Consider the following 24,783-nt stretch of genomic DNA (forward strand, 5'->3'; position numbering starts at 1 on the left):
TCAGACGTATTTGGGCATGTTGTGTTTGCCTCAGTAGTGAAGTAATCCCCTAGAAGGAAAGGTCTGCTTTATAATTTTGAACTGAAAACACCCTTCAGAACTTCTTAAAGAGATAACTCTCTAATCAGTGTGTATGCTTTTTCTCTTTTCTGATAGAAATGGAATTTTTGTTTGTTCTGAGTTGGAAGATTTTGAACTTCTGCTCCAAAGGCTGTCTTACCTTGGGGGAGTCCTGCAAAATCCTCACCCTGTTCCAAAATACAATGCTGCAAGTGGTTTGGACTTCCATGCTCGTTTTGTCCTTCACTGTTTAGAACATAATTTGCAGTATCTATTATACACTTACTTAGACTATTACAGGTATGAATGCTTTTCATCCCTCAAATCTCATGCAGATTTAAATAATGAAACACAATTTTCATAGTTGGCAATAAGAGTTTTCCTCGATCCTTCCTGTTTGGTGAGAAAGACTACTTCGGTCACAACAGTGTCATTTAATGAAAAACTGTGCAGTGGTGTGTTAGGTTTCATGCTGTATTTTGAAGCTTTATTCAGGTTGTCTTGTCAATATTAATTTGTGTGTCAGTCATCGAATGAAACAATTATAGTTGTAATTAGTATAACGTTATAAGCAATCTTAAATGAGCCAAGACAACTTGTTCTTCAGAAACTGTCTCACTTGAGCACAAGTATGAGTTCATTCTTGATACATTCACAAATAAAGAAATAGCTGGTTTCCATCTAAATTAGGATTAGTTGGGATTTGAAGGAGAAAGAAATATTAGGTATTGGAACCATATGAATACTTTCCACTTAATTAATACTTTGCAATTAAAATTTATTAGCTGTAACTCCAATCTAACAGTGTACTTATTAAGAAAGTAAAAGTGGATCAGAGAAAAGCCAACAAATTTTTTTTTTTGGTATAATCAATTTTAGTTTGCATAAAATATTTAGGCTATGCAGAGTGCTATTTGTGAATCAAGTCCCTTCTTTGGAAAGTGTTTGGGGTTGTCTGGTCTGGAAATTAATACTTTGATTTATGGAAGCGAGCAAGCACAGAAACATCATCTTAAAGAAGGGAGCTGTCAGAGGTGCCATATCAGCTAAAGCTGTGCGTCTTCTAGAGAAGGGTGATGCGATTTGACTTTTTCATAAGAATGGAGGAAATAAGTCACTGTAACACCAAGTCAGATCCTCTTAGTTTTTAATGCAGTGTTATATTGGGGCAAAGGATGGTTACAAATACTGTATTTTCACTGTGCGTCTTATTTCCAGTTTAACTCCTTCGAATTGCCCTATTTTGGATAACAAGGAATTGCATGAAGCACATCCCTGGTTTGAATTCCTTGTGCAGTGTCGAGGGGTTGCCAGTAATCCACGAGGTAGGAGTCTGGCCTCGCTCAGGAGGTGGTCTCGTGTTTATGCTGCTAGCTGAGTATTTGGCAAAGCTGGGTTTAGTTCTCTGCTCTGCTGCAAACTTTTTTTTGACCGTAGCAAATTGTTTACATGTGCATCAGTGCCTCATCTCTAAAATGTGGATTATAATTCCTACTTAAACTGTGCATAATGATTTGGAGGCTGTAGATATGTCAGGATTGGTTTGTGTATGATTGTCATTGCCTCCAATTTGATTATATTCCTAACAGGTTGAACAGAAGGAGAATTCATAAGAAAATGCGTGTACTATTAAAATTAAAGCTTCCTCTAGTTCTTGTGGTGTATTTGGACTTCTCTGCCCCTTGGATTATGTGTTTGCCTTTTTTTTTTGTTTTGTTATTGTCATTGACAATCAGAATTTGTGCCCTTAACTCGTTTCACTTTTTTTTAAAACATTTAGTCTTTTGTAGAGTCACATGTTAACAAATGATAAAAATAAGCCCAAGTGAAGCTTTTTCAGAAAGTGTGATTGTATCGGATAAAGAATTGAACCAATACAATGCTAAACTGTGGGATTCAATCCAAATCAATCTGTGTAGGTAGAACTGTGGTTTGAAATCAGGGAAAGCTTGGTAAAATTTAGAACAGCTTATCTGTATTTATAAGTAAATCGAGAAAAATCACTATTAACAACAAAAATTAGAAACTTTTTCAGTTGTAGAACAGTTTTAATGCATGATTTAATGATTTAATACTGGTTTTGTATGAAATTAAATCTCACTTTTTTTCTTTTAAGATCCAAAGATGATTTTTCAGGCTAGTCTAGCAAATGCTCAGATCCTGATTCCTAGTAATCAAGCCAGTGTGAGTAGCATGCTACTGGAAGGACGTACACTATTAGCACTTGCTACTACAATGTATGCACCTGGAGGTATTGATCAGGTACTGTGTGCAACAAATTATTGATAAGCTTTTGGAGAAGTTCTCACGTGGTGTTGAAAACTCAAAGGAATACGTTAATAAAAATAGATATACTAATGCCATCGTATAATTTATTCTCATATAAAAATCTGTTTTCAGTGTTCCATGCTTCAGTGTTAGTTGACCAAATGAAGCGAGTAGAGCGGTTCGAGGTGACATGGCTTAGAAACAGCAACTCACAGTGGCTGTGAGTTTGAGTCTTTAACTCCTTCATAACAGTTACAGCTGAGAGTGTTTATAGGCACTTGTGTTCCTCAAATAGTTTGGAAAAATATTTTCAATAAACTTTGAAAATGATGTGTCTGTATTTGTTAGACAACTATCCCCTTTTTTAGTCATTTGTAGTTTTTAAGTAAATGAAGCAATGGGTAACTGGACGGCTCTTCCGCTTGGATCTGTACAGGTGTTACTCAGCTTCCATATCTTTATTTTTAAAGGCTGAAAATCTGGACACATGTCAAAAACTTCAGCTTACTGGTTACATTGTGTTAACCAGTTGCATTGTGCTATAGAGATCAAAAAGCACATTATAAACGATTATACTTTTAGAAGAAAAATACTCGGTGAACCACATGTTGGAACAGAATTTATTAATACAGATAGCTTTTTGATACATAGCACAGAGACCTAAAACATCAGGTACTGTTGAAGATATGTCTTATACAACTTAAAAGGATTTTACAGGAAAAAATGATACTTTCTGTCACTGTATGTCAAATTCCCATGAGGGAGGTAGTTTGATACATTCAAAGATTGTTTTATTATTATCTTAATGCAGTTTCTTCTTCCTAATTAAATAATTTTGCTTCCTTGCAACATAGGTTCTTCAGAATGAAGATATGGAAAAACCTCTAAAGAAGGTTGATCCACAGCTCTTAAAAATGGCATTGACTCCTTACCCCAAACTCAAAGCTGCTCTCTTTCCCCCGTGTACTTCTCATGGAATTTTGCCACCTGACATCTCTCTCTATCATCTTGTTCAGGTACGCAAAATGCTTCTCGGTAGTGCTTTTTGGCAGAACAAAAGTGAACTGAGAGAAGCTTGTTTTCAGCTAAAGCCTGGAGGGTGGGGACCATATGTTGGAATCCTTAATTTGGAGCTAAAGTTTATAGCTTCGTTCTGAACAGTTTTTTAAAATGGTATCTAAATACTCTGAGTCTGGCTTCCCCCCATCCCCCCAGACATCTACAGACATCTGCAGTGTTTAACTTCAGCAGTCCTGGAATGTCAGAGAAGTGATATTCTTGCAGTGTTCAGTGGGCAGGTTGTTTAGTATTACAAAAATTAAAATGTTTTTAATTGTCTAAGGGAAATGGAAATTTAGAATTAAAGGATGGTGTCTCATGGAATGTCACGATGCATTTCTGGGCAAATGCCTTTTCCTTCAGATCTGTAGTATGAGGTAAAGTGAAAGTTGGAAGAAATGCTACGAATTATTCATTACTAGGAAAGTGTTACCTTTGCTAAGATCACAGTTTAGCAAAATACTTAAGCATGTTCTTTCCCTATTTCCTTAGACCACAGTCTAAGCCTTTCCTTGCACTTGTTTGCTTTCTGATCCTACGGAGTAGATAAGTATGTACCTTTGAGAGAGAACTGCACAAGGTACATCACTGCTTGATAGCAGCACAGGCCGTTACTGACTGTCTGCTACTACAGCTCCCTAAATATTCTGTAGTCTGGTCTGATGTGAAAATCTTAAGCTGTCTCAATATGTTTTGTTTTTAATCTTTCAGTCATTAGTGCCCTTTGATCCCAGTAAATTATTTGGCTGGCAGTCAACAAATACTCTTGCTGTATCAGGTATGTTACTTTCAAGTTTTATATGCTTTTCTAGCCTGAGCACCTATGATTAAATACCTTCCAGTGGAATGATGTGGCAGATAAACTTATTCAAAAGGCCATTTCTTCTACAAAAAAGTAGTGTAATTTGCTAAAATTTTGTTTTGAAATTAAGTCCTGGATAGGTTACCTTTTCCCATTAAGCTCTTCACAGCCCAAATTTTTTCTAAATGTGTTATGAGATAGAAAAGCAGTATTTTCTTTCAAAAGCAAGTTGAGGGCCTAAGAAGTGATCTAGATTTCTGATTTTACAATGAGAATTGGAATTTCAGTGGGGTTTGGGTATGCTGAGATTTGAATTAGAACAAGAGGAGAGTATTTGATTGTCATCTCATGTTTTGTGGCTGAAAGCCGTTTTGTATGTTTAATTCAACTGTTTATCAGCTCATAAAATGATAATATTCTTTCTAGATGCATCAAGTGACTTTCCTCATTTTTCATCCCCTGAACTGGTGAACAAATATGCTATAATGGAACGACTGGATTTTTTGTACTATTTGCACCATGGACGTCCATCATTTGCTTTTGGTACATTTTTGGTCCAGCAGTTAGTAAAGAGCAAATCGCCCAAACAGTTGTAAGTCTTCCCAACAATGACAGTTGGATAGTTCTTTTGAAGTTATTATCTAGCAAATGGAGTAACATTAATCCTCCCCAACAGCAATCAAGCGGTGTGCATTGCAGCACTTGCAATTTTAGGTGTGCTAGGAGTCTATTCAGTCTAGCATAGGAGTAGATATTCTAGTAGTAGATATTCAGTAGGAAAGAAATAAAACATCACCTAAAAGAAGGTGAGCTTTATTTTCAATTACCTAAATAAAATCTGCACAATGAAAGCACGGAATGAAAAATGTTCCAGTCATATCAAAGACAGGTAGATCCAGGGACCTGAGCGTTTGGGTCACTTTGTAGAAAAAGATGCCCCTTTTCTTCGACATTTCCTAAGGATGACACTTCTTTAGTTAAATTAGTAAGACAAATAATGAACTGGAGATTGAAGGAATTACATTTTCTGGCTGAAGCTTCAAAATCATGTGTTCAAAAGGATACAGTCAAATTACACATCTTGCTTGAATATATTCAATTTACTATTACATATATTCAAAATTAGTAGGAAGGCATCAGAACAAATCACTGTTTGTTTCTAGAATGTCTTGTTTGTTATTAGTCACGATTTGTTTCTTTGTATCATTTCTATACAAATCAGTTTCTCTTGTGTAAACAGCTAAGATTTGGGCAAAAAGGCAAACATACCTTAATGTAGACTGAAGTACTTAACAGTTTAAAAGACAGTCAAGCATGCATCATTTTTTCAGTTACTACTCTGGAAAAATTTCTGCAATGAACCAGCCACTGCAGAAGCCTTTAGGGTACCTTTTACGCTTAGCGCAGTCCCCAAATCAGTTCCAGGTTCTTGATGCTGCAGTGCTTGGATTGTAAACTCTGCAATGGGACTTTTTGCACTAAAACTGCTGACAGGTGTTTTTTATTAATTATAGTATCAAATGCATTGGCTTGAGTTTTTGTTAAAGTTTTATTAAATTGCAGACTCTATGCTTATCATGTATGAGGCTTTACTCTGCTACGTACATTTGTTTATAAATATGAAACTTTTGGTTCATAGATATCTTCCATGCTAATAAAGTCTGTGAGTTTAGTAAACCTTGTAGGTACTTGTTTACATGGGGAATATTCGTGTTTGAAAATTGGTTAAAAAGCATATGTGTTAACTGGTGTTCTTTTTGTTTCAGGATTCAGCAAGCAGGAAATGAAGCCTATATTTTAGCTCTTTCTTTGTTCAGTGTACCTTCAGTGGGAGCAGCCTGTGTGTGTTTTCTAGAATTGCTCGGTCTTGACAGCCTCAAACTCAGAGTCGATATTAAAGTTGCAAACATAATTTTCAGTTACAGAACTAGAAATGAAGAATCTCAGCACAATCAAATAAGAGAATCTTTGGGTAAGGGTGTCTTTTGTTTGTTTTAAAATAGGGTACTATGTATTTGTTGGGAAGAGAAGCACAGATGGATTCAAAGATGGTGCCTAACTGCTCAGGAATGCAGTAAAAGCATTCTGTCCTTTGAAGAGCTAAGAATTTTGCTCTCCTTTTATTCTTGCTTCTTACTAATTTTGAAGGTGCATTTTGAACCTAGCATACCAAATAACGCAGGAAGACTGTAACATGACATGCAGCCAGAATTGCAGGAGTAACTAATAGACACTGTCGAACAGTTGCCTAAGGCTCAGTGTAATATTTAGTAAGGTTCTGCCTAATGTTATAATAGCATAACTAGAGGATTAAACAAAGGGAAATTACCAAATCTCTTTTCTCTTTCGTATTTGAAAACTGTCTTACAGCTGCAGTGAAATCATATGTTCAAAGCTGTAAAGAAATTAAATTTCTCTTAGGAATAACTTTGGAAAGTTGAATTTCTAACTATAGGTCCACAGGTGTCATTTTGTCCCAACTGGGAAACTACTGGCATATATTTATATTTTCCTGATCATTCTAAAAACAATATGTTATTTAAAACTATAGGTAGGGCTTATTAAAAAAAAAAAAAAAGTTATGTGATTTGAAAGTTGAAATTATTTTTCAAAAATCCTGTAGCCACTTTGGTGTCAGACCTGGCATAGTTATTGAAACATTTACATTAACAAGATTTGTTCTGCTTGTTGATTCTGGTACTTTTGAAAATATTACCCTTACTCTAATCCCAAATAGCATCTCAGAAATAGTAACATGTTCTTTTAAACAGTTGAAAAGTTAACAAAATTGGCTTATGGCGAAAAAGCAGCAGCAGCAGAAGTTCTTACCTCCTTAGAAGAAGCCTTTTGGGATGCAGTTGAGCATCAAGGAATAAAGAAGTGAGTAAAACATGATTTAAAGAATTATGCTGGCAAACTGAGTTTGAGCGCTGAATTTTACCATTTGTGTATTCAGATAATTTTAAAGAGATCCGTGTGTGTTTTATTGCAGTAAACTGAACAATATTTGAATTTAGAATATAGTCTTGCTGTTTCAAATAGTAGAGATAATAGATGTATATTGGCAGCATGTTAGACTCACTGTTCCACAGAGCTCTTGCAGCATGCTTAGGAGTGAAGATTGCTGACTTCTCTTCAAAGCCTACATTGTCAAGACAGGACAATGTACCTGCCTTGGTGGGTGGGAATGTCCACAGGGTGTAGTATGGAAGCTCCCACTGTGGAATGTGACCTAATCTGCAGTGAAGTCAATGGAAGTGCTGGTGTTGCCATTTGCAGGCAATGGATCTCAGGCCACATGATGAGTTTATACATGGTTAACATCTGGTATAAATGCCAGTTTATTACAGCTGAAGCTCTTTAAATTCCATGCAGGACATCTAGTGACTCTAGAAGGCAGTGGGCTTTGGTAATGCAGTTCTGTAAACTCCATAATATTGGTCTGAGTACATCTTACCTAAAGGAATGTGCCAAATCCAATGACTGGCTGCAGTTCATCATCCAAACCCAGCTGTACAGCTACCAGCCAGATGAGGTAAGCTATCTGTGTATGATTTTACATGAAGATAGAGTTTATCAAGAATGTTCTTTGTTTGTGATGTTCAAAAAAAAAAGGAAGGAAAAAGTAGATTTCTTTAACAAGAGAATACCACATTGTGGAGACAACATAAAATTGAAGCCTCATTGGTTTCCAGGGAGTTAGAGGTTGCCTCAGGATTCTCGATATCCTCTGATTATGATAGCCCTTCTCTTACAGCTGGATTTCCCAACTTTTCTACTTTTCTCTCCCTCTTGGTACATGAAAAGCTAACACAAGACAAAGGAAATTGACTCCAGAGGAAGCTGACTGTTCAGCAGATATAATAATATGCTTCTAAGAGCGTGAAAGCTAACTATTAAAGGAGATGATTAGGAAAAAATTCTCTGTTTGAAAAATCTTATGTGATGTTATTAGTCAATAGTGGAGAAAACAATTTTCAGAGAGGAGTGATTTGAGTGTCTCTTTGAAGTGAATTGGACACAAAAGTATTTGCCAAGAAGGGACTTAATTTTAATTTTAAATTTAGTTAAAATTATGACATACTCATACTGTTTGTAAGTTTAATTTCAAATAATTTAGTTAATGCTTTTTAAATTGGAGAGTTACCATATGTTCAATGTCAGTTATAATAAAGCCACTCATCTTTCCTTTCAAAACTTACATTGATTTTTGTGTAAAGATACTTAAGCTTTGAAGAATCCAAATCTGCCATTTTTGGTTTTGAACGTAATTTAAAAATTAATAAAAGATTACCAATATATGAAAATGAAAAGCAATTTGGGAAAAGTAATGTGAGGAAGCTAACTGGAAAATTCCAGGTAAGATGATACTTAGCAGGCCTCAGGTTTTAACTTGGATCTCTTTGTTTTTTTCTTGAAGAGAAAAATATGTAATTACGCAACGGCAACTAACTAGACAACTTTTCATGATATGCTGTTAGCAGTACAAGAGAATGACAAAAACGAGTGTCTCTAGGAGGCATTTTAACTTCATGTAAAAGGATGACCTTCAATATTTTATTAGAATAATTCACACCTAGAGAACACTTTTTCCTCTCTAGGTCTCCAAAAATGTTCTAAAAAATCAAATTTGAAGAATGTTTTATTTGTCTTTTCTTTGTATTTAACGCTTCGGTCCTTCTTCCCCATTGTTCTCTTTGGATCTCACTCTGTATAGATGCTTTTGGTTCTGTTTCCCTAGGTCATTTCTGTCCTTCAAGATTTCACTCCCATTTTACAAGATCACTTGATGTTGGCATTGGAGAAGTTACCATTTCTGTGTCCTGATGCAGGGAGTCCTGAAAACAGTGCTGCCAGTCTGTTCAAGAGCAAATATGCAGATAGTCTCTTTCAAATCCTCTTTCAATGTCAGGAGAACTCCAACCCTTCATGTTACCTTTTGACTGTAGGATTGAGAGAGCACGCTCCCATTCTGAGTGTTTTAGCAGCATGTTTCCAAGTGAGTATTGATGAAGTTATTTATCTTTTAGAGGAATAAGTAATAAAAAAGTGATGGTTATGCACAATTATGTTAAATGGTAAATACGTAGGTTGCATTCATCAGGTTTTTTTCTCAGTTTTTGTAGTAATTGTGAATAGTATGACACATTTGGCCAAACGATATATAATGAGGTGATGTTTGTTTCTGGTTGTTATAAACCCATCATTTTTGTCATTTGACAGGATGCAAACATTATTCATTGTCTCTGTGTTTGGATGATTACTACTGTGGATGGTATTACCAGCACTGAAGCAACAAACCATATTCAAAGCTCGGCAGAAAATCACGAGTGGGATCTTCATGACTTATCAGTTATCTGGAAAGTCTTTTTACGAAAGCAAAAAAGTAAAACACTTCTAAATGGCTTCCAGCTCTTTTTAAAGGTAAGGTAATGTCTAGTGGTATTTTTGAGTGTATCTCAGATCATCTTGGAAAGGAGATGGCCTATAGATTCCCCTTCTGTCTTGCTATTTGTGGCCTAGATAACCTGGGTGTATTCCACGGAAAATCCCGGTCAAGTAAGAAAATCTTTGCATGGAAGTTCTTCCAGTTATTACAAATTTGCAGATCATATATCAACCTTGCATGCAATTTTAATAAATGAGAACTTTATTGTTCTGGTACTGAGGAAGACAAATTCTACATTTATTGAGGTACTTTTAAGAAAGAATTGTAACCTATTTTTGTGTCTTAAAGGATTCACCTTTACTGTATATACTGGAGATGTATGAACTTTGTATGAACTGTAAAAAATACAATGAAGCTAAAACCAAACTGGACAAGTTTCAGGAAAGTCTCACAAAAGTAAGCAAACTAATTTTCTCTAATTGTCTTTGCCTAGGTCTTCCCGTATTAGAATGTGATAGGCATTTAATGGCATATATGCAAATAATGAAAAAGGGTATGCGTAGAATGATCTAGGAGCTGATTTGTGAGACAGTAGGTTTCAGCAGATTCTTTTTATTGCTGACAGTTGATGGAAGAATGTTTTTGACAATTCAAAACCTGCAGTGCATTTTTCTAAATCATTTTAAGTTGATATGGGCACATTGAACTACCACGTCATCCTCCTTGTGTGAGCAGTTTACTGTTTGAAGGTTGGCATTGACTCAAGTAGGACCACTGTTGGTAAATTGAATTTTTTGTGCTGAGTAAGTGTGGGATATTCTCTATTCTATATTGACCAGGGCAGGTCAATACTGAGCTGATAAACCAGTGACTTACAGGGAATATCTATTTAAGAAAGGCAGCTTTTTTGAATATGTTTCCAAGTTTCTGAAAAAGTCTGTGATACTGCTTTAGCGTCGGTAGTTCTGTAGACTTTTCTTTGAAAATGACTCAGTGAACTGAATTACACACTTTGATTAAAACACTGATTCAGCAGTTGCTTTTAAGAGGACCAGAGTGTTTTCATGCAGTGTTCCTTGTTTGTCACATAGAGATGTTTTCACAAATTATTTCAGTTCTTTCCTTTCCATCACAATTTTCTAGTTCCCTGAATATCTTGGTAACTAACATTCCATGTCATTAGTGGTTTTCCTTCCTGCAATTCAAGCTAAGGCTAGATCAGTTTCCTTTCCTATGTGCCACTCACGTAGTGGATATGCTTATAAAGTATACAGCTGTATGACAAGAGCTGTTAATCTGGCAATTCATTTTATCTCTCCATTTCTGATCCTTCTTGCATCTTTTATCTCTTCCATGATTATCAGGAGTAATTTGGTAGCCAGCCTGTCATAAAATTTACTACTTTCAGATCAAAGTCAAACATACATCAGCAATGGATCAGTGCTCCCTTGGGAATGGCAGTTCATTGTTTCTTAAAGAGGGAGGTAGATCTGGTACATGTTCCATTTCCAGTGCGATTCCCACCAAAATGCAGAATATATTTGCAAAAAAAACCCCAACACTTAAAAATCTTTGTCTACGCAGCTTAAAACTGAAGATGAACCAGGAGCTTCAGAATTACCTGTGCAATGGTTGGAATCACAGGCATTGGTTCTTCTTGAATTGATGATGCAGCAATGTAGAACGGAATATGAATTAGGAAAGCTCTTACAGCTGTTTGCTGCAGCAGATAATCTTCTACTCGATGGTAAATACAGTTTCCTCTGTTAGATGATATTACCACTTTAATCTCAAGACCACATGCAATGTTTTTGCAGTGACTGAAAATGTTTACTTTAAGTGTATTCATACTGCTTTATTTTTGCATAAGAATTTATATAACCAGAGTTGGTCCTTACGGTGAATTGCAGTGGTGAAAATGTAATTGTGTGTAGTCTGTTTGGGAGAATGATTACGTGCAAGTGTTGATGAGTAGGGCACAGATTATCTACAGAAGTATTTTAGTTATGGATTTAGAGCTTATTTTCAGTCCCATGAAGGCTTTAGAGTGCAAAATCTGTGCTTCTCCGGCAGGGCTGCATGCTGAAATAAGTAGCAGAATTTCCTCAGGTTTAAAAACCAGCTGTCTTTAATTGTTTATACTCTTTTAAAACAGGCCCTTACGTGAAGAAGCTCTGTGCACTCAGTGAGACCCTGAAGGATTCCTCCATATCAATTAATCGCTCCATCCTAACCGGTTGCGATATGGAGACATTTCAGAGTGAGTGCAGATCAATTCTGGAGCAGCTACAAGAGAAAGGAATGTTCTCCCTGGCTCGGGAGGTAGCAGCACTAGCTGAATTGCCCGTGGACAACGTAGTTACCCAAGAGGTACAGTATAGCTAAATAATGATATTCACCTCTTAATACTCCTATTACTGGCAGTATTGAGAATGTTACTTCTCAGTCTTCCTGAAACACAAATTTTTCTTCAGATCGCTTTTTATTTTAAATGCAAGTACACCAAGCAAGTTGACTATTGGTGCTGAGCTGAAAAGGACGGTGTAGCTTTCCTTATTCTCTTACTGTTTTTACTTGCTATACAGTCTGTTTTATTTGGTGAGAAAAATAGATGGATTCGTTGCATATTGAGACACTTAATCTAAATTCAATTTTTCAGTATTCTAGCCATCCAGTGTGATTTTTCTTTTTTGGAAAGATAGTTGTTTAAAACCTGTGTGAATTTTGCAGGTTCTAAGAGATCTACATCGTTTAAGAGACATTGGACAGTGGCATCAAAACCAGACAAGAATTGAATTCTGGAAAAAATGTAATGACAACTTCATGAAAAATTCAATCTCCAGCAAAGCTGCATCTGAATTTTTTTTTATTCAGGCAAACACAGTATTTGAATCTTTAGCTCATGACAAGATAAATAGCATTATGGAGAGACATTTGTTGCTTACCCTAGCTGGCCATTGGCTGGCCAAGAATGACTCAGTGTCACTGCACCAATTAGAAGAAATAGAGAAGCAGATCTGGATTTGTCGCATCGCACAACAAACGTTATCCACAGATGAGGGGTCCGGCAAGTCGAGATTTTCCTCCCATGTTGTAGTGAACAGGGATCTTTCCTTTGATAACTTAGCTAAGGAGTTTTCTTTTTCAAAGCTACCTGCTCTCAACACACCAAAGTACTTAAAGCTAGAGGGTCTTGCATTCAGAGAGTCTCAACAGACCTTGACTAGTGATGAGGAGGAATCACTCAAGTTTCTGATCGGATGCCTTCTTGATGAAGGAAGTGTGCATGAAGCCAGCCGTGTTTGTCAGTACTTCCATTTCTACAACAGAGACGTTTCAGTGGTGTTGCATTGCAGAGCTCTGGCCTCAGGGGAGACTGATCTAGACAAATTACACACAGATATTCAGACTCTCCTTGTAGCAAGAGAGAAGACATCTGAAAGCAGTGCATCTCAGCAAAGCAGAGTCCCAAGTGGTAAGTAAGCCTAACCAATTCAGCCACTTGACAAGTAATAGCGTTGTTGGGGTTCCACTGGATTCCTCCTCTTTTGTTGCAGTGTTTATTTCCCCCAAAATTTCTGCAGGAAGTAAGGTCTTCCTGACAGCGGGTTATCTCCTTGGTTTATAAATCCTTTAGTGAAAGGAATTTGAAGCCTTGTAATGTACATTGCTTGTTTGTGCTTCAGACAGGGTGTTTCTGTATACAGTTTCTATAGTCTCTTAACCACGCATTTTTTATAGTTGACAATCCTCTTCCAGTAAAGTAGCACTGAACTTCGTCTGTGTTCCTGTTTTTGGAATACACACTCCAGTAAATCTTGAGTGTGTTTCTGGAGCTGAAACATGGAAATGCCTTAATTAATATTTTCTCTGAATTCTTTGTACATTATAAAGGGTTTAGTGTTTCTTATTAATAGCAAGGCTGATAATGTTTATATATAGTACTCTGTGCATATTTATGAAGTCTGAATGAGAAAGCTGTCAGCTGGAACATTACGTTCTAATACTACCATGTATAAAGCTTAGTAGGAATAGAAGAGAATAAATGAAGCCTAAGCCATCAGAAAGACTGCTGAACTCTTACGCTCTCTTATGTTTAGGAATTTTACATCTGAGATATTATTATGGATATTTTGGCTCATTTGTGTCCTGTCATATTGTTTGTACCCTAAAACTTAAAAAAAAAAAAAAAAAAATTCACAAGTGTCAAGAGTTCCATTTTCAAAGACTGAGAAAGTATTATGTATTTGCTACAGATTTCTGGATGCTTGCTCCAAGTATAAGGCTTGTTGGTGTTATCTGTCTGTATGAGAAAGGAATTTATAGTATTTTTGTTTCCAGCATCAAGCTTAGAAGACTGGACACACATTGTGGCTCCGTCTCCAGATGATCAGGTTGTTGTCAGTCTGAAGGCTCTCATAGATGAATGTGTCCATGGAAGAAACTACTGCAGACAGGTTCTCTGTTTATATGAACTTTCTAAGGTACGTGTCTAGTAACATTATTGAAGAAACAAGTGGTTTGTATCAAGCTGTGCTGTGGAATTTTGTGGAGGAAAGGATAAAGAGTGGTGCAAGTACTCATCAGGTGCCTGAAACAAGCTTCAGAGGGTGAAATTACCAAGCCTCTGTGTGGAAAAATGGCCAGATGGTTCCTAGGCATGAAGTGTTGAAATGAACTCAACTCCCAGACTCCCCAGGCCTCTACCTCTGACTCCGCTAAGCCAGATTTCAGCCTGTGTCTCTTTGATGTGCCTTTTTTATAATCTTTCAAGCATATGTTGTTCATCTAGCACTTCGCTTTAGGCCTTTGTTGTGGGATGCCTTCATAATCAACACCGACCCAGAAGTAGACAAAGAGATAGCAGCTGCCTTAGAAGTTTTAGCACAGAAGTGCTGTGCAGGCTCCACACAGTGGCAGCTCTTTACCCTGAGGCTGCTCAGAGGACTGGCTAATAAGTTCCAAGTGGTTTGACCCAGACAGTGATAGAAGTAGCAGATTGTTGTTTGCTGCCTCTCTGCTCCTTGACTTTCATGACTGCCAGCAGCCCACCTCTGCTTCTTCTCCAGAGGGTGCTGCTGAACACTTCTGTCAGGGTACAGAATCCCTTTCCATGGTACTTGGTCCATATTGTTGGAGAGTAACATTAGTTTTTTCTGAATAAAAACAGCAGCATGTGTGCTGAAAATATTAGTATCATCTTTATCACAGAGGTTCTTAGATTTTCCTACAGAATTTTTCATGCCTCAAATATTCGGAGTGAGTGCTTTAGGTTTGAGATAGCTACTAAGAAGTAGTCTGGCTTGTTCCCTTTTATACCATCTGTATACTTCTTGCCTGAAGCTGGATGTCCATACTTTTGAATTAAGGGTTGATCATTGTGTTTATGAGGTAAATTTTTCAATTAATTTGTAAATTTGTAAAGTTGGAATATGTTACAGCAGAGTATTTACAGAGCCTCACCAACTCCTCTTCCAAATGTAGCAAATGTAAAAACTAGTGTATCTTTTTCACTGAGAGTTTGTGGTATGTAGAGAAGGGGAAGAGGAACCTCCTAAGTAAAACTTATGCAGTAAAACACAATTCTTCATTTGGGAGGAAACGTTTCTGTCTTTTTTTCTAGGTATTTTAAGTGTTAAGGTTTATATTTGGTTCAGGAGAGCACCTCTGTCATCAGCTCATGATTAAGATAATGTACTGCAGGTCAATATATGTTCTGGACTGGTATTTTTGCTGTGTAGAATCTTCTAAGTATATCTGTGTTTCTTAGGAATTGAACTGCTCCTACAGTGAAATGTCAGCCCATGACCCTGAAAAAGTGCTTCGAGCAATTCTGTCATCCCATCAGCCAGACAGATGCAGGAAAGCTCAGGCATTCATCACCACGCAGGGTCTCCAGCCTGAAACTGTGGCAGAGCTAGTGGCTGAAGAAATCATGCAGGAATTACTGGCATCTTCAGAAGGGAAAGGTAGTAAAGAGGCTTGATCTTGTTGTATTTTAGCGTTTTTGGTTTGTAAGTGTAGTATTTGTATCTGAAAAACAGTCCTTGCTCTGGAGATATTTGGGTGCTAATTATAGTCAGTAATGTTTGGGCAGCTCTTGTATAAGGTTTGTAAACCTTGTATACCTTATATAAGGTTTTATACAAATGTTTATTTTTAGGTTTTTTTTGTGTCCAGTGTGGTGTTGCAGTAGTTAAGGTTTTATTTTTTATGGATGTAAATTTAATGGTTTAAAAAAAATGGGTTGTTTGGGTTTTTTTAATCATGATCTTTGCAGCCCCACATTATCTGACTTGGAAAGACTCATGTTTATTTCTTTGTGTAAAGCATGGCCAAAAGATTTTCCCTTTTTTTTTTAATTTTGTGAAATGAGGGATGTTCCTCAAAACAGCAGGAATTTTTCTGGGGGACTTTTCTATTTGAGTAACTTCTACTTTGCCACAACATTAATAACAAAGTTCCATGAGAAACAACGAGCCATCAGATGGAGATTCTTGAGTCCGGGTGTGCTCTCCTCTGCTCCTACTGTCTTCCACTCTGCTTCCCCTCACTCTTGCTGCTCCCCTTGTACCAGTTCACTTGGTTAGCTCAGATGATTTGGTGCACCTCCTTCTGAAGAGTCAACTTACTAACCCAGCAGAAAACAAATCCAGAAAAGAAGAGTTTTCTGTTGAGTTCATGAGTTGAACTGGTTCGTGGAAGAGTATGAATCAGAGCCACTGCAAGGGATGGGTTAGAATTGGGTTATGTAAGGAAGAGGAGCAGCAGCAGCCTACGGATTTGTGAAATTATAGGTGTAATTACAATAGCAATGCAGTTGTTCAGTAGGATTTCATTGGATTGGACTGGCAAAGAAGTAGTACCTGATTCTTAAATTTAAGCAGTAAGATCAGAAGTGTCTTTAGAATTGTAGTTCCAAGTCCTAGGTCAGTCTGGATGAAGTTACATTGGTTTGTTTGGGTTTTTTTTCTATTAATGTAGCTAATCTCTCCTGAACAAATAGCACTTGTGACATAACTCTCTCTCTGCGGACACAGGACAGAAACATGTTTTGAACCCTGCAGCTGAGAGTCAGGCATTCCTACAGCTTGCTAAGCTGTGCCAGGATCATACGTTGGTTGGCATGAAGTTATTGGATAAAATTTCCTCTGTACCACGTGGGGAACTGTCATGCAGTAAGTAAACGGCAAATAATACTTGATGTAACTAGTGCATTACAAAACATGGCATTACTTGGTTTAAAATCACATCACAAAGAATAAAAGCAATGCTGATGGAAGCATCTATTACTTCTATTACAATAAATTTGATATTCAATTAATAGATCTGAGTAAATAAGCATGTTGCTTAAGTGTTGCTTCAGTTTACTTTCCAGACAAAATACAGATATTTTTTTTGTGCCAACAGCTGGGAGATGCACTCAGTGAGTTACCTGAACTTCTGTAGTTATATGTTGCAGAAGGAGGGTATTGTGACTTTCTTTTTATTAATCACAATTAGAAATTGCTTTCTTTATCCATTTGTTAAACTAACTTTCTATATCTTCTGTTACTAAAGTCCATTTTACACTTTGCAGCTTTATATACAATGGAGATGTTGTCACTGAGTTTATAAAACATAGCCAAGGTACTTGGGAACCGTTCTGCCACTGCTAACCAGTGGCAAACTGCTGGTTTAGACTGTTTCTAAAAAAGATTTATTATGGGCAGTTCCTCTCTGAGGAAAACGAATGAGGGTAAGATTTTAGCATGAGTTGTCTCGTTAGTATGAACGTGGGCAGAACTTCCAATGCTGTTTTGTCCAGAGTGGTGAGGAAAGAGCATCTGCTAGAACACGTTCTGCAGAAGCAAAAGCGTGGCTGAAGTTAATGTTGCAACTGTTCCATTACAATCCAGCTATAATACTGGAAATTTGGAAAACCTTTGTGAGAAAATAAGTAATTAAAAATATCATGTTCCATGTAATCTTTATGTCCCTAACACATTTGTCCTGTTGTCAGATCTTAACTTACCCCTTATTTTGTCTGGTTAAGTAATATAAGGGTGAATATTAGTATTTTCATGCATGGCTGACTAAAGTAAGGAAAAGACTCTGAGGAAACAGTGTTGGGAATTACAAATTGTGCTGGAGGACTCTGCCTCTCTTTGAGTGGAGTCTCAGCTAGAGTACCTTTTCACAGGTAGAGGTATAATTGGTTTGTTTCACAACATGTTGTATGGCTTTATGACATTAACTGTGTTCTTTTCAAAATCTGCATTTTTAAATATGTTGTGTACCAGTTTGTATAATACTACTCCTTTTCTGAAGTGAATTGCATGCTGCTGAGAGTAAGGTCTGGGACTCCACTGTGCCATGATTGCTTTACAGTATTAGATCAGGCCCTCCATGGAAAATGGAATATGCTAAGATGTACTGTTTTAACTCATTTATTTAGTGTATGGAATTTATGAATGATTTTTCAAGCCCAGATGTAAAACTTGTGGCCTTCCTTTTTAAAATGCAGAGCTGACTGGTAATAGCAGGGTGCTGATGTATTATTATATGCTTGCCAATCAGCTTTTGGTGGAGGAGATTGGAAGTTTTGTGTGTGGAATAAAATAACATTTCAGAAAATGATCCAAAAAACCCAGACTTTCCCACAGATTGAGAAGCCAGACTGAATGCATACTGTTACAGAAACTGTTACTTCTTAAAATTGCATAGGACAGAACCATAATAGCTCAAATTTCTAATCCAGTTGTGCTGTTTGTAACTGGAAAGGTTGTGCATCCTCTGCAGGGACGGCATCACTTTTGGAGAGAGGCATAATAATTAACTTCCTCAGCTTATTAACTGAAATACCCAAACTGTTCTATTCTTCAGTTACAGAATTGCTGATTTTGGCCCATAATTGCTTTAGTTTGACTTGCCACATGGAAGGAATCACTAGAGTCCTCCAAGCAGCACGGCTTCTCACAGATGGCCATTTGGCACCTAATGAAGAGTACGGGCTTGTGGTATGTGTCTTTGATGCCATACATGCTTATCCAGATGCTGTATGAAGGTTTCCACGTACACGTTCGCCAATAACTTTGCTCGTGAGCGGTGCAGGGGGAGTAGGTGGGTGATGGAGTGGAGTTCAGTCTTTCACCTCTGGTTGACTGGTCTTGTCCTGCCTGTCCCTAGAAGCTAACGGTGGGTGTTTGGTCTGATGTGTGCAGGTGATGATTTTTATGTCACAGAAGCTCTTAGAAGACTTCTTTGGAAAAACAGAGGTGGAGATAGTGGAATAGTGAGGTGGCAACAGTGTAGTAAAGGAGAATGGGAAAGTCAAAGTAATTCAGCTAGTGGTGAAATGTGATAATTTGTATCACCAGGCTGTCCTGCATCTTTAAGTCCTGCCTTGAAAGGACTCCTGGAGTCCAAGACATGCCCAGTATAAATGGTGTCATTGCTAAAAGGTTCACTGCATGTTTTTATTTGGTAAAATTATGTCCTTTCACCTCACAGTAAAAAAGATGCAGTAGGTTGGTTTAAAAATAAAACCTCCGTGGCTCTAAGGGAACATCTGCCTGCCTGATGCAACTCACTGTGCCGTGTAGCTGGGTCAGCTAGCACAGCACTCTGGCCTCACACAGCCTTCTCCCTGCTGTGGCACTGACTGCTTTGAGAGAGAGGGTTTTTCTGCTTTCCTTTGAGCTTCATACTTACACTGTTATTTCCACAGGTTCGTCTTCTCACTGGAATTGGCAGATACAATGAAATGACCTACATATTTGAACTGCTGCATGAGAAACACTACTTTGAAGTGCTCATGAGAAAGAAATTAGACCCAGTAGGTGGAGGGGGATAAAGGGGAGAAAACTTTGAGAAAACTGTGTGGCTACATCAGAAACTGATATTTACACAACAAGGTGGAATTATCTGGGGATTTTAGTTACTGGAGTGTAGGGAGTGTTATTCAAGTTCATAGTAATAAATCTGGGTTTTATTCTGGGTTTAGTTTAACAAGTTTGTTCTAATTACTTCAGTGCTGCAACAAGAGCAGCATTGAAACTTTAAGCTTGGGAATATCACATAGAGTTTTCATGTCCTGCTTTGGTTTTACTTCCAGTTAGTGTTTCATGGGTTTTTAAAAATCATAAATATTTATAGCTTTCTCAAAATGTAAATAAAGTCATAAACAAATGTCAGTTTTGACATTTGTATGCAAATAAATAAATGCATAGCTGCTGGATTTTCTTACCTGACGCAATGTAGTTAGTTAAGCCCAAGTATACTATTGCCCTTACATTTTAAAATAGTATGGAGAAACCTCAAAGAGTGTAGTGATCACTTTTTGGAAAATTGTACCAGCACAGTTTTGCTTGTGGGTACCAAAATGTGAATAAAAAAAAAAAGCTCTTCAAATCTTAATCTGATATTCCTTCATCTGACCAGAGCGGGACATTGAAGACAGCTCTGCTGGATTACATCAAGCGTTGTCGCCCAGGGGACAGTGAAAAGCACAACATGATAGCCCTTTGCTTCAGTATGTGTCGAGAAATTGGAGAGAATCATGAGGCTGCTGCTTGCATACAGCTTAAACTCATTGAATCTCGGCCATGGGGTGAGTGGAAACTGCAAAACCAAGACAGACAAGCAAGTTTGTTTAAGAAGGAAGACATGATGGGTAAATGTAGTTTTGATTGCCTGTGTTGTCCTGGTAACATCCATTAAACTTCCACTATCTGGAAGGAGGGTCCTATTTGCCAGGCTGGGGCTATTCTTGTACTTAAGTTTATCTGGCTGCTCTGGTATTTTTCAAAGAGTTGAGATTTTTGGCTCTTACTGTAATGTTCCTGTGGTACCGTGCATGGGCGGAGGTAAGGACACATGCATGTTTTCCTCACTTTAATAGGACGTGACACAGTGGGTTTTTATATGAAGTGTATATATAAAGTGTTGGGGGTTTTATGTTTGCGCAAGGTAACTTGTTAACATCTAAACTTAGTGAGTTCTGTACAGCTGGGAGAATGCTGGGGGGCACACAGAGATCTCACTGCGGAGCGGTTAGCCAGTACCATAACGGCAAATAAAACAGCAGCTCTGCCAAATGGTTCTCTGACTTTATCCGGTAATAAGCAGTGCTCATCTCTACCACAAATGTATGATTTGGATTTCTTTTCCGTTCTTCAGTCACTTGACTAGATTCCAGCAGTAGCTTTGGTCCATTAACTGAACAGGCATCACTGTTTCTTCACACTTTTTTAATACAAATTTTTTTTTTTAGTCTTTTGTTGCTTTCTGAAACAACACTAGGGACAGACTTGGTACCAGGAGGTATTTTTGTAACTTACTTTGTCACTTTTATAAATAATAGGTTATTCATTTTTTTTCCCCATTTCAGAGGAGTCTCTTCAGGATGTTGCAAATTTAAAGAAACTGCTGATGAAAGCTCTGACTCTCTTTATTGATGCTGCAGAAAGTTATTCTAAGGTAAAATGAGATGGAATTGTATGACTTCTGTACAGCATTGGGAGCACATAAGGAGTGAGCTGAAGTGGGAGAACAAACAAAGCTGCTCTGGGGAGGGTGTGCAGAATCCTGTCGCAGTAGAGAAGGAGCAAAGGAATCTCTTGCTCTGTCAGCTCAGCAGTATCCCAGCAGTCTCAACACGGTTGTACCAAAGAGCAGTACGCTGTTCCCTGCTCAGGCTTTAACACCTAGGTTACAATTAGGTTCCTCAGTTTTAGAAGAGTGACCGTGAGCTTAACGAGCAAGAACAGAACAATATAAAGAGTGTTTAAAAACTGATGTGATTATGATGAAAGGCGTATTTGTGGGGAGTGAAACTTCATTTAAAACTAATGGAATATGATCAATGATAAAACTGCAGTGATGTAAAAGATGAAATACCAGACCACTCTGAACTCATTGTCGCTCTCAGGAATATTTATTGCTTTCCTCTAGAAACATGCTTCAGAAGCTTGCATTTGTCTTTGATTTATTAAATAGGACTCCTGTGTCCGCCAGTCCTTGCGCTGCAGTCGGCTGACAAAGCTGATAACCCTCCAGCTGCATTTTCTCAACACTGGTCAGAGCACTATGCTGATCAACCTGAACAGACAGAACCTGATGGACTCCATCATGTCCTTGCCTAGATTCTATCAGGTAAGCTTGGCTTCCTCAGCTGTTATTTTTTCTGAAAATGATTGTTTTAAACAGCAGGTACTGAAGCACTCTGCTCCTGTGAGCGTAACGCTCAGCTCTGCCACGTGGCCACCAAGTCCCGTGACTATTAACTCGTCATATTGCTGCAGATCCTGGTGTGGACTGACACTTTTGGCAGTCCTTGCTGGCTTGCTGCCATCGTACAGCCAGGACCTTGGCTATCCAGCAGCTCTCATGCTGCTGTGAATCTACACCAGAGCCCTGAAATCTAATCTACATTGGCATCCATCGTTTTGTAAATTTGGAAATAAGAAAGAAAAGGGCTTTTTAAAGAGAACAAACCACCCCCCTCTGACATCTTGTTTAGGGGTGAAGGAAAATTATTTGCAGTATTTTGTTACCCTTGTATTTCTCTGTAACACAGCCGCTCTCAAGAACAGCATCAAGAGATGGGCCAAACAGAAGACCTAGAACATTTTAAGTATTCTAAGTATAGGAATGTTCCTGTGCAAGAATAAACTCTTGCTGCTCAGTAATTCCAGCCTCTGTTCTCCCTGCAGGCAGCTATTGTGGCTGAGGCTTATGAGTTTGTTCCAGATTGGGCTGAAGTTCTGTATCAACAAGTGATCACCAAGGGAGACTTCACTTACTTAGAAGAATTTAAACAACAAAGACCACTGAAGCCTAGCATATTTGAGGAGATTGCTAAGAAGTAAGTAGTTCTACACTCAAATTGGAACTTTCTTTTCCACAGGCTACTTTAGAGGAGCAACTGCGTGTTTAACAGCATGCATGTCTTAGTACTATTAAAACCTTTTACGTGATGAAGTGTAGTATACAGGGACTTGAGATCTATTCAGTTTCTTAAGCATATGGTGGAAGTAACACAGGATCTACCGTTTTTATTGAGCTGGATAAATAGGGTGCCTTAGGGCTGGTCAGATCAAATCTTTTTTAAAATTAATCAGAGCAAAATAAACAACCAAGAGAATCCAATGTACATGGTGAGCACAATCTCTTTTGAAGAAATATAGTTCTTACAGTTCTCCAGCAAGATAGTCTTACAATCTTTGTCCACGAAGCCTTTCTATTTCAATTCTACGTACAATTATTTTCAGAGTTAAACAACACCCACCTACTGATGCTGCTCTGAAAAATCTGAAGAAATTGCTCGCTTACTGTGAAGATATCTACACATACTACAGATTGGCTTACGATAACAAGTTCTACGATGTGGTAAATACGCTTCTGAAGGATGCACAGACTGGCTGTTGTCTTAATGATATGTTATCAAACTAGAATCCAACCTGCATGCAGCAGAGACTGGCTCTGACAAGTACCAGTGCCACAGCTTCTTGCATGGTTAGTACTGATTCTTTAACAGATATTTTTATTAATTACCTGCTTACAATGATAGGCTGCTATGTCAAAGTTACTCCAGAAAACTGGTAAATATTTAAAATGCTGAGACTGTGTTAACCGAAAATTGTGTTTTGTATAATAAATCTTACTGTTTACAAAATACTTGAGTAACCAGCAAATGCAGACTGGCACAGCTGATGATGAACTAGAGATCCAGCAGTCCTCTAAATTAGAGGTGTGGATGATGGATCACCATCGGAATTGTATCTAAACCAACAAAAGGCTGAAATAGAATGTGCAGAATATCCAGTACATTGACAAGGAAATAAGCAGGAGAAAGTTTTAGATAGGTGCTAGGATAATCCATTCCTTGATTCCAGTCTGATTAGCCTGGTTTTGTTTTCTAGCTTAGTATAAAGTGATAGTCCTGTACAACTCTAAACAGCATATACTTGATTCGCTACTGTCTTGGAGTAAAAGAAGTAATCAAGCAGAAATACATTCTGAACGGTTATTAAATTTTAGCTCCTTTCCATGCTTAGGCAGTCCTACTGGGCAGACAGTTGGTATCGACACCCTGTCAGGAGCTAGCAACCAGAGCATTCTGCCACTTCGATATTTTGGCAGGTTTACAAGATCAGGTCTGATTTAACTGGGGAGGGGGATAAGACTTGGACACTGCTTCAGGCAGAAACCCACTTTCAGCTTGGATTCTGTATGCTCCCCAAAACAAATGCAGCCTGCAGAGCTTCCAGCTAATCCGAAGAAGTTACCTCCTGTCCAAAAAAGAGGGGGTAGGGAGGGCTGACAGCTGACTATAGCATAGACAGCTTTTAAGTACAATTAAGCTACGATATCGTACTATCTCTAAACATTATCCTAGCAAAAATACAAATGCCATAGCAACCCAGTTAGTTAATTAGCAAAGAGATGCTAACTTGGATTTACAGCTTACAATCTCCTTTTGGTTGCTGAACATTTTCATGCTAGCAACTGCTGCATCTGACAAATATTTACTTGCACAGTATTTATCTCAAATCTGCAATGCTAGCACTAGAAGTCGTATACAGGTATACACAGTACAAGTCACAGCTCCGTTGATAAATAAAACATTTTATGTAGGGAGGATTATGCCTGAGCAGAACACTATTTAAAATTCCAGTTCCAGTCAGTCTTGTAAGACCAAATTAGACTGAGCTGGCTCTGATTAGTCTGAGTTAAATAATGGCTAGCAAGCTTTTAACTTGAACTTTAAAGTTCCTGGCATGAAAGGAGAACCTCGAGCTATCCTTCTGAGAATTACCATCCCTGAGCCTTTAAAAACTTGGGACCACTAACAACAGGAAGGATCTGGAAGAACACCTGCCTTGTGGAAGCACACACATATCCCATCCACATTGGGAACAAACACCCAAGTAAACCACAAGTTGTAAGTGCAGGACTGCTTGCAGTAATGGCAGCTGCCAGTTGGAATAAAAGAACTGCTTGCACTGATCTGGGCCACCCTGAAATGGCCACCCTTACTAAGGTAAGTACAAGCCACTGAGCTCAGCAGTTCCAGCAACAAAGATGAAGTTCATCACGGAAATGCTTGCATTATGGCAGCCCTAAAAGTATGTTGTTCGCCATCAGCATCTGGATAGATCAGCATAAGAAACAGCCATTTTACAAGAATGAAACCAGTTAAGCTGCAAGGCAGAGCGGAGAC

General features: G+C 38.0%; 1 protein-coding gene across 3 annotated transcripts in view; it reads left to right on the forward strand.

Moving 5' to 3' along the window:
- The window catches only part of SPG11 (SPG11 vesicle trafficking associated, spatacsin), a 36,864-nt gene extending 12,869 nt beyond the window's left edge, over positions 1-23,995 (forward strand). For 2 of the 3 annotated variants that reach the window (XM_075506482.1, XM_075506483.1), the window contains exons 16-40: positions 157-360; positions 1,279-1,385; positions 2,177-2,322; positions 3,183-3,344; positions 4,099-4,165; positions 4,616-4,781; positions 5,956-6,161; positions 6,961-7,069; positions 7,565-7,724; positions 8,931-9,188; positions 9,413-9,613; positions 9,927-10,034; positions 11,163-11,325; positions 11,734-11,948; positions 12,309-13,053; positions 13,920-14,062; positions 15,349-15,547; positions 16,619-16,756; positions 18,444-18,577; positions 19,288-19,395; positions 20,001-20,169; positions 20,950-21,038; positions 21,558-21,713; positions 22,274-22,425; positions 22,832-23,980. In XM_075506482.1, coding sequence (XP_075362597.1) covers positions 157-360; positions 1,279-1,385; positions 2,177-2,322; positions 3,183-3,344; positions 4,099-4,165; positions 4,616-4,781; positions 5,956-6,161; positions 6,961-7,069; positions 7,565-7,724; positions 8,931-9,188; positions 9,413-9,613; positions 9,927-10,034; positions 11,163-11,325; positions 11,734-11,948; positions 12,309-13,053; positions 13,920-14,062; positions 15,349-15,547; positions 16,619-16,756; positions 18,444-18,577; positions 19,288-19,395; positions 20,001-20,169; positions 20,950-21,038; positions 21,558-21,713; positions 22,274-22,425; positions 22,832-23,012 — 4,486 coding nt within the window. In that variant the 3' untranslated portion in view covers positions 23,013-23,980. Of the gene's footprint in view, positions 1-156; positions 361-1,278; positions 1,386-2,176; positions 2,323-3,182; positions 3,345-4,098; positions 4,166-4,615; positions 4,782-5,955; positions 6,162-6,960; positions 7,070-7,564; positions 7,725-8,930; positions 9,189-9,412; positions 9,614-9,926; positions 10,035-11,162; positions 11,326-11,733; positions 11,949-12,308; positions 13,054-13,919; positions 14,063-15,348; positions 15,548-16,618; positions 16,757-18,443; positions 18,578-19,287; positions 19,396-20,000; positions 20,170-20,949; positions 21,039-21,557; positions 21,714-22,273; positions 22,426-22,831 lie in introns of all 3 variants that reach the window. The other variant, XM_075506481.1, reaches the window with a different exon arrangement.
- The last annotated feature ends 788 nt before the right edge of the window (positions 23,996-24,783 follow it).

Source organism: Mycteria americana, chromosome 6, assembly GCF_035582795.1.
Source record: "Mycteria americana isolate JAX WOST 10 ecotype Jacksonville Zoo and Gardens chromosome 6, USCA_MyAme_1.0, whole genome shotgun sequence".
NCBI lineage: Eukaryota > Metazoa > Chordata > Aves > Ciconiiformes > Ciconiidae > Mycteria > Mycteria americana.